Genomic DNA, 12743 nt, shown 5'->3' on the forward strand with positions numbered 1-12743 from the left:
TCGAGGTGGTTCAACATCTGATCAGGATCCTCCTGGGCGCCTCCTGTTAGAGGTGTTCTGGGCACGTCCCACTGGTAGGAGGCCCCGGGGCAGACCACGCTGGAGGGACTATATATCTTGTCTGGCCTGGGAACACCTCTGGGTCCTCCAGGAGGAGCTGGAAAGTGTTGCTGGGGAGAGGGACGTCTGGGGTGCTTTGCTTGGCTGCTGCCCCCGTGACCCGGCCCCGGATCAGCGGATGAAAATGGATGTTCACTGTAAACATGAGTAGGGTTGTCTGCAAAGCCTCCTGAGACGCTGCGTCCTCACATGAGGACATCACATTTTGGGTTTGCTGCACCTTAAACTTCATTCTACTTAACTCAGACCTGTTGTCCTTGTCCATGGACACTTTTATGTGCCATCTAGTGGCCGTAAGACAACAACACACTAATCCATGTAAAAACAAGATGGCAGCCATCTCTGCAGAGTCAGTCTGCAGCCGACTCAAGAGTGGACAAAACCTGATCAGATGATTGAAACTTTATTTATGATTAATAATGTTTGTAGTTTGGTACGGCAACACATTTGACCAGTCACGTCTCCAGAGACTTCCTGTCTTTCTCAAACTGGTCTTACTGGTGATGGTGAAGACATGATGGCACCTGATAAACTCAGACATCAGTCTGTCAGACTCAGGACAGGTTGTCTCTGTGAAACCAGCCGGGAGACGTTTTAGTCACACCAGGACTAAACGGACACATCTGTCCTCAGTCCACAACAACAGACAGGATGTGATGTCACAGTCTGGTCGTTACACCTGGAAGCTTCAGGTGACAGTGATCAGTTCACATGATGAAGAACAAAAAAATGTGTAGTTTGTTGTCCAGTTTTGTGAGGACATACTAGTTGTTTAAGAGTTGACCATTGTCCTGTGAGTTGCTCACACTGAAACAGGAACCGCTCTCTCTGTCTCTCTGCAGGGTGATCGAGAACAAGGACGCCAACAGGATGTCGGTTCAGAGCGTCGCCATCGTCTTCGGCCCCACGTTGCTCCGCCCACAGACCGAGTCAGCCAATATGACGATCCACATGGTGTTCCAGAGCCAGATAGTGGAGCTCATGCTCAACGAGTTCCAGACCATCTTCTCCCAGAGCTAGGAGGAACTTCCTGTGGAACCTTCAGAACCCTCTGAGAACCTCATGGAGTTCTCCCAAACATCATCACACTCGCTTAAAGATCTTCCACTGTGTCAGAGAACCTTCTAGAACCAATCATCACCTCCTCTCAGACCAAAGTTCACTGAGGACTGAAACTGGAACCTGCCCCCCATTACCACTGTGTCTCCAATGAGCCACATAGAACCAGAGTGGAACTATGTAGAACTCAGTCTGAAAACTTCACTACTCCATCAAGGAAACCGACCAAACAGAGACACTAAAAAAAACAAATTTATCCCTTTGTGGAAAAATGTTCCAACAAGTTCATCTGGAACCTTTAAAGAACTCTTAAAGAACTCTGGAACCAAACATCCTCTCCTCCTTTCTACAATCCGTGGACATATAAATTAATAGAGTGTGTAACATGGAACCTGTTGAGTATATAATTCTCTCATCAGCAGACCACCAAACCATGTTATACTCTGAGTGGATCCACCTAGAACCCTGGACTGGTTCTGAAACCTTTACCACAGCCTCACTTTGCTGTCAAGACAATAGACCAAACCAAACACACCAACTCTGCACCTGAATAAAACCCCAAACCCAACGTCACACTGAGAGTGAGAACTATTCACACAGGTCTCAGATCATTTTGGAACCTTGTAGAACTCTAGAACAAAACATCCTTTTTTTCTTTGTTTTTCACTAATTCTTGTGGACGTTAAAGTTCACAGGATTAAACCTGCAGTCTGTTGGCTGAATGGCACCTCTGTCTCACCACCAAACCACAGAGCCTTAAACGACCCCGGTGGAACCACCTAGAACCCTGGACTGGTTCTAAGAGGAGAGAGTTCTTGTGTCTGAAGACAAACTGGAGTATGGCAACGGATCTTCAGACCAACTTAAACACATAAAATATCTTTGAACCTTCAGAGACTTCAGCTGACGACCAATCAGCTCGTCCGTTCTGCTCCTGCTGAGAGGAAATGACTCTCCACAGCAGCAGACGGCGGTCGTCTGTCTTCATCAACAGGAAGAGCATCTTGATGCTAGTTAGCCAGTTAGCACATGAACAACACAATCAGAGCATATTTACCGTGCGCCAGTGAACAAGAACACAAACCATCAGGAAACGTTTCTGCTGAAGAGAAAAATAATCTGACCTCATAGAACAAGTTGGTTTTGGACTTTAGCTCCTCCTTTACCCACGGACGCTCCTCTGCTCCTCACCTGAGCTCAGCCGACAGTCAGAGGGAGGTCATTCACTGACGGGCTCTGATGTTGATTCAACATGTTGAATCAGCCCCCCAAAAAAGAGTCAGTGGGGGCTGATGAGGGACACACCACAAAGACTGAGTGAGACGCTCACCATCGGCCACCTGTTGACTTAAAACTGCCCACCTAAACATGAGACTGTTCCCATTCAGATGTGACACCTCAACAGAAGAATGAGGGAACATAGGATCTTTTTACGGTTCCCAAACAAATTAAAAATGTAAAGTCCAGTTGGGTTCTCCTGTTTGTTTGTTGTTGTTTTTGTTTGGTGTAGCTACACATTTAGACAAATAAAGGCCTGTCTCTATTAGAGGCCTGCAGCTGTATTCACAAACAGAGAGCTGCTAACTTAGACTAAAAACTTGAAGTAAGGAGTCTGACCTCAGGAGCGATTTAGGAAAGTTCTCAGAGCAACTCTCAAGGTGTGCTCGACCCTGTTGGTAGGTGTGGGGCTTTCTTTTAACAGATGTGATTGGTTGTCACAGACACACCCCTTAGTGGGTCACAATTTTAAAAACTTTCTTAGAATTTCGTCACGAGGAGCGACTCTTAGCACGAGGACGCTTTGTGAATACGACCCCAGGTCTGTTACCATCAGTTCATTTTTATTGGAGCTCTTCAGATGTATAAAGCAGGTCGTTGTGTACCTCAGATTCTGTGTCTGTTCCTGGATCACCCCTCAGTCTGTAAGGGTCCTCACAGCAAAAGAACCAAAAGGGTTTTTACAGTATAACAATGAATCCATGTTGTGAGGATTGTTTGAACAGGATAAAGTGGAGTTGTGTCGGTGTGTCACGTGCTGTAACTCTCTCTGATGCTCCGTCTGTCAGAGTCAGATCAGATCAATGATTCATAACTGATTTATGATCTGAAGACTCATGTTTATACAGTAATATTCAGACTGGTTTACATCAACAGTCTGATTGTATTTCTTGATCTTTGCTGAGCAACAGTTTGTGTGAGAGGAATTAAAGGCCTGTCTCAAATACAGTTCAGTGATTTAAGCAAATAATAGCCTGGGCTTCTAATAGAAGTTTTACGGTAGTTGATGAATATGTGAGAACTGTCTGACCGAGGGCATTAAAATCAGTCTGAGGTTCAAAGATCAACAACGAGGTCCAGGCTTAATGCTGATTGTCTCAAGTAGTACCTGCTCACTGTGTTATATTCAGGCAGCCAGTGGCATCTTTATTGCTGCTGAACTCTGCTGCTGTTCAGGCGTCAGTGTCCGATCGTTAGATCAGATTTAGCTTTTACATGTAGACGGTCACTGGATCCTCCACAGTCACACATTAGTTTACGTGTTCATGTGTTCACAGAGTCTCAGTGTGTAAATAAGAGCTGATGTGTTCCCAGTATCCACCAGTACAACAACCATCAGTCTGTGTTGCATTCACTGACACTGGAGAACACAGATTTGCACAGAAAAGTCCTTTCCTATGTGTTGATACCAAGTATATGTCTTACCTAAGCTTAAAAAGAACAAGACCTTAAGCACTGGATCAAAATCAGTCACATACAGGATGAAGTGTTTTAGACTGTCGACAACTCAAATACAAAATCATAATCTTTGTGCTAAGCTAGGCTAAACACATCCTCGATCTAGTCATTAAAGACAGAGAACAAAGACAGAGGGTTTATTAAAGTGTTTTTCTAAATTTAAATAAGTTTTAACAGGAAGTTTGGAGGACCCAGGATGTTTCCCTGAGGGACTTCAGAGTTATTAAAGACAGAAAAAGAGGATTTACAGAAATGTTAGTGTCTTTTTAAGGGATAAAATTTACAGCAACATTTTTACTGCTGTTTGTCAGATGAATTATAGAAATGTTAATCTGTACAATGCTGTGTTTTTATAGTATTGAGTTTATATGTATTACAGATATAGAACAAAGTTAACTTGGAAGATTAGCAGATTAAAGTCTGTACATAAGAGGGTATTTTACTGAGCTTTAATAAAAATAAAACTGATCTTTATGTCAGTGTTCTCGAGTGTTTCGTCTCCTGACAGTAACTCTCATATAAAATCCTCCTCTGAACTTCTGACTTACATCACACCTGATACAAGAAACTGAAAACTGTGACTTTTATAAATCCAATTTATTTATAGATGCTTTTACAACAATATTAAAACCAGAAGTCCGAAATATAAAAAATAAAATGCCCCATGCCCAAATATTGGAATGTTTTCAGCCCATTATCAGTTGTCATCAGAGATCTGAGGTAGTTTGGTCCGACTCTACCTCCTCTTTTTTGTATGTCATGAGGTGGCGACCTCTAGTGGCTGCAGTGATTAGGACGGGTGCAAAGCAGGAAGTCAGGTGGCGTAGCATAAAGAGTTATAATGTCCACATCAGGAGGAGGTCAAAAGCACAGGTCACTGCAAATTTGCTAAGAGACAGATGGAGACAGAAGATCAGACAGTGTTTTCAGATATTCTGGGATGGATTTTCAAAGAGTCTCATGGTGCTGAAATCTTACCGTGGTCCAACTGCATGGGACCTGCGGAGAGAGAGAAGTTTCAGATCAGACGAGTCATTCATCAAATGAGTGCACGCTCATTTCTACAAACAGCGTCCCGTCTGTCGGCTTCAAACCAAAGCTCCAGGTGAGAGCACAGGTGAACTGCTTCCTGAAGCACAGACGCAGAACTGACTCTACTAACGACCGTCCAACAGTCACTGTGTCTGACATGGTTTCATGAATGTCTCATCTGTGAGCGTCTGTAAATCAGTCACAGAGGTTAAACCATCAGTGATGTGCTGCAGAACATTCACACAGACTGAAGATACAACACACCGACAGGTGATGAACAGGTGAGTCACTTCACCTGAAATCAAACTGGACACTTCAGTGCAGTTCATACATGTGTTTTAAAAGTTAGTTTCAGCAGAACAGAAAATGCACCTGTGTTAGTTTAACAACCTTTGATGAACTAACAGAATGTTGCACATTATGAACTGATGATGGGGCACGGATAAAATCAGTGCGACAACGTATCAGGATATTTTGCGTGGTAATATTGTACCGATACACAGACGTCAAGTAACTTTGCTTTTTACATTTTTATAGATTGTTAATATGGCTAATACAAATTAAACAATTAGAAAAATAAAATCTGTTGTTTTTTTTTTTTCAGTCCACAAGATTTATGTGGCTGCAATTTAAAAAAAAAAAAAATTAAAACTCAATCTTATTAAATAAAACAATTATTGTGATAATATTGTATCATGATGATATCATGGTAACATCGTATTGTGACAACAATAAACTCATTCAGTCTGAACGTTGTTTCATCAAATACGACCTCAGTTATTCTTTTATAGAGCAGGAGTCATGTGACCATCTCGTCAGGTGACAACATGACCTACCTGCGTTTCTGGCCCGATTTAAATTCTCCACCAGGTCGTTCCTCCCGATCTCCTTTAACGCCGCCTGGGTCACCACCACCGCCTGGTCCTTGTAGTGATGGACCATCAGTTCCACCATCCTGGGTCTGTCGGCGTTGGCGAGCTCAGAGGAGGGGATCACCGGAAAACTTCCGTCAGCCTGGACGCACTCCCTCACGTGAAACTTAAACTCTTTGAACTGATCATCCAGCAGGTCCTTCAGCTCTCTGAGCAGAATCTGATACACCGTGGTCATCGCCACTTCCTGTTTTACCTGTGTTTAAAACACCTGCACACACACACACACACACACACAGAAGTAAGGTGATGATGTCACACAGGAAACACGCCCCTGGAGCTGCAGTTACAGACGCAGCGCTCACACTGACCTGGAGTCAGAGCTGTAACCTGATCCACACAGAGGTGTCGCACCCTGTGACATCATCAGGGAGTGTTCACGTACCAGTTAGAGGAGAGAACGGACACCAGATGAAAGGAGCCTCCGTCTGTCCACAGGTCAAAGGTCAGGCTGTGAAAACATTCACATGTAAATTCAGCTCAACAGGAAGACAAAGAGCAGCGGGGTCCAGAGTCGACTGATTATAAACAACCTGAGATACAGGCGGTGACACGTGGCCCGCCCTGTTAATGTCGCCACATGTTCTCGCCACATTCTGTCTGACAGGACGAGACATGCTGCAGGTGCGAGAGCTATTTCACGTCTCTAAAAACCAAACTCCCAGCAGTTTGTCTGGTCTGTAATACGCCGTGTGATGCAGGAAGCAGCTCAGTCTGACACAGGAAACTCTTTCACTATCCTGATGCTGATGCTGATGCTGAGGATCAGGATCAGGATCAGGACTATAACGGTCTGACAGAAAACCTTTTGTGTAGAAACTTGGTTTGAAACTTTCTCTGACTCACCTCTGACTCGTCTTCACGGCGTCGGCGTCTGAATCTGATCTACAGTCAGTTTCACTTCCTGAACCTTATCACCACCAGGCTCCGCCCCTTCCCAGCCATCAGCAGGAAATACCTTCTGTGTTACCAGAAGTTACATAAGCTCGGAGGAAATGTGTGTGTGTGTGTGTGTGTGTGTGCTTTCCTGTTTCAGTCAGTCTATAATAATAGTAATAATGATGATGATGATGATGATGATATGTGTTTTGTTTACCTGAACAATAAAGGTGTATCTTATCTTAACACATCGTGTGTGACGTACGCTTCCGTCAGAACAAAACAAAACAACAACATGACCTGATGTTAAAACTGTGACGTTTATGTCTCATTTTAAATCTGGTACAAAATAAAGAGTTTGTACGACAAGAGTGAAAAACTGAGACTTTTTTTCATTTCAAACACCTATGACCTCATTTAAGGTGCAGCATCAAGGCTCCTCCTCCAAACATGAACCATGGACTTAACTACAGATCACCTGTAAAACATTTTAATAAATCAATGAGACTGAGAACAAACTGATCTATGGGTCTGATCATTTTTTTAATGAACTGACATCATATCAGACCGGAAGTGTGTCTGTGTGTGACTTCCTGTCCGGACTGAAGGCTGCTGGGAACAGCTTGCTGTCACCATAGACATACTACAGTCTGTGTTTGTCACCGCCTGGTCTCGTCTGCTGTCCAGGCTCAGTTCAGCTTCAACGAGCCTGATATCGATCCTGGATCAGAGCAGTGACGTCACGGATCCACACAAACCATTTCAAAACAAAGGCAGCTCCATTTTACCCGCTGCTCAGTCCTCTGTTCCCGCGGTGACCACACTGCACTGCGCAGGCGCCGACCGCCAGCCCGTCGTCATGGAGATGATTTGTTGCATGAGACCAACAAGGATCCTAAAAACAGCTGAACACACAGAGAGCAGAAGCACGAGGAGTCAAAGGTGCTGCAGGTAACATGTTGGATCTGAATCTCATCCTCACCTGTCTGTTAGCTACTGTTAGCCTGGGAGCTAACCGTTAGTTCTGTCAGGTTAGCCTGGGAGCTAACCGTTAGTTCTGTGAGGTTAGCCTGGGAGCTAAAGGTTAGCTCTGTGAGGTTAGCCTGGGAGCTAACCGTTAGTTCTGTGAGGTTAGCCTGGGAGCTAAAGGTTAGCTCTGTGAGGTTAGCCTGGGAGCTAACGGTTAGTTCTGTGAAGTTAACCTGGGAGCTAAAGGTTAGCTCTGTGAGGTTAGCCTGGGAGCTAAAGCTTAGCTCTGTGAGGTTAGCCTGGGAGCTAAAGGTTAGTTCTGTGGGGTTAGCCTTGGAGCTAAAGGTTAGTTCTGTGAAGTTAACCTGGGAGCTAAAGGTTAGCTCTGTGAGGTTAGCTTGGGAGCTAAAGGTTAGTTCTGTGAGGTTAGCCTGGGAGCTAAAGCTTAGCTCTGTGAGGTTAGCCTGGGAGCTAAAGGTTGGTTCTGTGGGGTTAGCCTTGGAGCTAAAGGTTAATTCTGTGAGGTTAGCTTGGGAGCTAAAGGTTGGTTCTGTGAGGTTAGCCTGGGAGCTAAAGGTTAGCTCTGTGAGGTTAGCTTGGGAGCTAAAGGTTAGCTCTGTGAGGTTAGCCTGGGAGCTAAAGGTTAGTTCTGTGGGGTTAGCCTGGGAGCTAAAGGTTGGTTCTGTGAGGTTAGCCTGGGAGCTAACCGTTAGTTCTGTCAGGTTAGCCTGGGAGCTAACCGTTAGTTCTGTGAGGTTAGCCTGGGAGCTAAAGGTTAGCTCTGTGAGGTTAGCCCGGGAGCTAACGGTTAGTTCTGTGAAGTTAACCTGGGAGCTAAAGGTTAGCTCTGTGAGGTTAGCTTGGGAGCTAAAGGTTAGTTCTGTGAGGTTAGCCTGGGAGCTAAAGGTTAGCTCTGTGAGGTTAGCTTGGGAGCTAAAGCTTAGCTCTGTGAGGTTAGCCTGGGAGCTAAAGGTTAGTTCTGTGGGGTTAGCCTTGGAGCTAAAGGTTAATTCTGTGAGGTTAGCCTGGGAGCTAAAGGTTAGCTCTGTGGGGTTAGCCTGGGAGCTAAAGGTTAGTTCTGTGGGGTTAGCCTGGGAGCTAAAGGTTAGTTCTGTGAGGTTAGCTTGGGAGTAGTCTCGCCACCAGACAATCAGAGATCTCCGCCTTCTGATAGTCTGGGGACACTCCTTTCTAAAGTGTGTTTAACACACCGGAGAAAACGGCCGGCAACAAAGCAATGCCTCTTGCATTTTTGAAAAGGACACGCCTTCTCGGAAATGTGCGCTCCCCCTTTTTTCGTCCGCAAGGGAACAAACACACAGAGAGCTTGAAAATGGATGCCGAGAGATTTAACTCCGTTTTATCAAAGGTGTGCTCATCCGTGAAGAAAATATTTTTTCCAGTGGATGTCTTAGTTACAACATGATTGATCTAACTAGAGTAGTTTCATGTTGTATCCGACAACGGGAGACTTTTAACAGATGACGTCCTGATGTTAGCTTTGCTGCTAGTGTTAGCTGTCCCTGTCAGCTGCAGCCACTGATGCTTTCTAGACATCGTGATTTCCCAAAACTGAATAAATACCACACATAGCAACACAAAACTGCTTTGCTAGCTCAATCATGTTGTAACTAAGATATCCGCTGGAAAAGATATTTTTTTCACGGACCGTTTAATGAGTCATTACCTATTACAGACATCGCTAACGGCTAACAGGGCTAACAGCTAACGGTTAGCCCAGCTAAACGTGCACACAGAAATAGTAATGTTTGTTCAATCATTGTGTTTATAGACTTTAAAACATCGGATTAGTCCAAACGGTGATGCAGTGATGTGAAAAATGTGATACGTAGGCTATATACATAGCTAAAAGCTCTGCGGGTTTTCTACCTGGAAGTATTTGTAAACAACAAGGAGATTCCCTCTATAGTCCGGCCGGACGGATGAGTCATGGCCTTGTAAAAGATTATGTTTGTTTCTTTTAGTTGGCGAGAATGTGTCGCCGCAAACGCGACAAACATTCACTAACTTTGACGGCGTTTTCTGCGAGCACAGCTGAGCCATTTTGTACCGCTGCACGTGTTTCTAGTGGGACTATGTTTACAAGCACATGAGTTCATCGAGCCACCGAAGGACCGCCCTGCAGATTTACTATTGGTTCTGCAACGTAGGGAGTTTTTTTAAACTCTGAAATTGTATCCGCCAGCTAAACACAAAATCAGGGAGAAAGTCATCAGTCTTTAGTTAAGCAAAGCGTCTAAAGACTGACTTGTGAGTCTAGCCTGGGAGCTAAAGGTTAGTTCTGTGAGGTTAGCCTGGGAGCTAAAGGTTGGTTCTGTGAGGTTAGCCTGGGAGCTAAAGGTTAGTTCTGTGAGGTTAGCCTGGGAGCTAACGGTTAGCTCTGTGAGGTTAGCCTGGGAGCTAAAGGTTAGTTCTGTGAGGTTAGCCTGGGAGCTAACGGTTAGCTCTGTGAGGTTAGCCTGGGAGCTAACGGTTAGTTCTGTGAGGTTAGCCTGGGAGCTAAAGGTTAGTTCTGTGAGGTTTGCCTGGGAGCTAACGGTTAGCTCTGTGAGGTTAGCCTGGGAGCTAAAGGTTAGTTCTGTGAGGTTTGCCTGGGAGCTAACGGTTAGTTCTGTGAGGTTAGCCTGGGAGCTAACGGTTAGCTCTGTGAGGTTAGCCTGGGAGCTAAAGGTTAGTTCTGTGAGGTTTGCCTGGGAGCTAACGGTTAGCTCTGTGAGGTTAGCCTGGTAGCTAAAGGTTGGTTCTGTGAGGTTAGCCTGGGAGCTAAAGGTTAGTTCTGTGAGGTTAGCCTGGGAGCTAAAGGTTAATTCTGTGAGGTTAGCCTGGGAGCTAACGGTAAATAACAGCCTGAGAGCTAATTGTCTGTACTTTGACATCATCAGGTGATGGCGAGGTCGGAGCGTGATGTCATCGACTTCTCTGCGCTAGAGAGAGAGCTGCAGATGGCAGTTGAGTCTGAGCGACGATATCAGCGAGAGAACGAAGCGAAACTGAGAGCTGTCAGTCAGAGAGTCGCCTCCTACAGCCAGTTCAGGTACCTCCAGGCCTCCAGGCCTCCAGGGCCTTCTACATTACAGGGTCCTGGAAAGACTACACTGAGATCACAGGGTCCTTGAAACACTCCTGGACTGTTTTAAACAAGTGAGGGGTCTTATCAGAGTTTACAGGGTCAGCTCCTTGAAAGAGTTCCAGGATGTTTCACAAGGTTCCTGAGTTTCTTCAAAGACACTTGAAGGGTCCTTGAAGGTTCCAGGGTGCTTTACGCCTGGTACATACTACACAGCATCAGCCCAACACAGCCGGCTCTTGAACAATGAGTGTCGTACACAATAATCCAACGTCTCGGCTTCTCCCATCACAGCTGTCACTTTGACCAATAGGAACACAGAGCCATCTGTTGCCGTGGAAACGTTAGGACAATAACAGCCCTTAATTTATTATTCTCTGTGTTTTTATATTTTTACTTTTTATCTGCTTCCCTTTCACTTGATAAAGTTAATGCATTGCACCGTCATTTGAAACTCAACATTTCCTGTTCTGTTTCAAATTAAAAGCCCATTTTAACTTCAGTGGAGAGAGTCCCTTCATTTTCTAAAAAGGCTTTTATTGTGAAACATTTGCAGGAACTTCCTGTGCAGGATTCAGTGACTGTCATAGTTTGTATGTGGTACTTCAAATGTAGCTCCATCCACCTCGTGACACTTGTTATGTCACTATGGCAACAGTTCAGCTGGAACATGAACAGAAACAGTGACTGAGGTAATAATAATAATAATAATAATAATAATAATAATAATAATAGGACAAGAATAACCTGATGACATCACACACGTCGTGAAAGCCGCCCAGTGATGATTGGTCGTGCATCATCATGTAGTGTGTCATGTCTGACTCCACCATCAGCTGATGACACCGAGACTGTGGGAACGACAGGCATGTTGTGTGGTGTGAACCAGGCACTACAAGGACCTGGACTCTGTCCATACAGACATTACAGAGTTCCAGGATATATTAAAAGCTACAGTAACTTCTCTAAGACATTCCAGGGTCCTTGAATGAGTTCCAGGCTCAGTGTGTGTCTGTGTGTGTGTGTGTGTGTGTGTGTCTGTCAGAGACCTGGTCCTGTCTTGTCACCTCAGGCCTCTGGACAAGAAAGACAAAGATGGAGCTTCACGGAGACAGCCCTGGAACCCTGTTGCCCCGAGCAACAAGTGATGTCCGGTCGCCCTGAGCAACAAGTGATGTCTGGTCGCCCCGAGCAACGGGGAACATTCTGATTGTTTTTAATACTTGTAACTTTTTTTTCTGATGTGAATAAAACATGTTTGTGTTTTTAACCTCAGACATTTATTACTATTATTATTATTAATAACAGCTGACTGATTAAATAAACACAATTAAAATCTGTCTGAGGTATGAATGAATGAATTAATTAATTAATTAATCAATGAATTAATGGTATTAATGTGTGACGTCAGGTCTCCAGCAGGGGGCAGCATCACACAACAAACTGAGTCAGTTTCACTTCAGGACTTGATGAAGTTTAACTCTCTGTGACGTCAGACGGGAAGTGGTTTGAGCTGAGCAGGCAACAGACAGGAGGTCTCACTCTGAGCTAAAATCTGTCACTCTGCTGCCGACGGCCTGTTTGAACTTTGAGAGGTCCTGGAAACCATCTGGAGATTCCAGGGTCCTTTACAGGGCTCCAGGATCTTACAATGACCCTCAGAGTCCTTCACAAGTATATTTAAGACCCTCTGGAATCTCTCTCAGTCTGCAGGGACCCCAGTGACCAAGGACCCCTGGAGTGAAAAATCTGGGATTATTTTTATTCTGTACATCTCTTAAGGGATTTCGGGGTCCTTGAAAAGATCCCAAGACTCTGCAAAATGAGTTCAGGGGATCATTTCAGATTTCAGGGGTCCTTGAGAATTTGTAGGATGATGACGGCTTTTAAAGGTACATCAAGGGATGTTATGGTGCATGAGACTTTCT

General features: G+C 44.7%; 2 protein-coding genes across 3 annotated transcripts in view; both read left to right on the forward strand.

Annotated features, from left to right (window-relative positions):
* arhgap27l (Rho GTPase activating protein 27, like) overlaps positions 1 to 4389 on the forward strand; it is a 47828-nt gene extending 43439 nt beyond the window's left edge. For both annotated transcript variants that reach the window (XM_049560363.1, XM_049560364.1), the window contains one exon: positions 963 to 4389. In XM_049560363.1, the coding sequence (XP_049416320.1) occupies positions 963 to 1140 (178 nt within the window). In that variant the 3' untranslated portion in view covers positions 1141 to 4389. The remainder of the gene's footprint in view (positions 1 to 962) is intronic.
* A 2955-nt stretch (positions 4390 to 7344) lies between these two features.
* ccdc103 (coiled-coil domain containing 103) lies at positions 7345 to 12133 on the forward strand. The gene is made up of 3 exons (XM_049560368.1): positions 7345 to 7709; positions 10631 to 10782; positions 11861 to 12133. The coding sequence occupies exons 2-3, from the start codon at positions 10634 to 10636 to the stop codon at positions 11961 to 11963; spliced, it is 252 nt and encodes an 83-aa protein (XP_049416325.1). The 5' UTR covers positions 7345 to 7709; positions 10631 to 10633; the 3' UTR covers positions 11964 to 12133.
* The last annotated feature ends 610 nt before the right edge of the window (positions 12134 to 12743 follow it).

This window comes from Epinephelus fuscoguttatus, linkage group LG19, assembly GCF_011397635.1.
Source record: "Epinephelus fuscoguttatus linkage group LG19, E.fuscoguttatus.final_Chr_v1".
Lineage (NCBI taxonomy): Eukaryota > Metazoa > Chordata > Actinopteri > Perciformes > Serranidae > Epinephelus > Epinephelus fuscoguttatus.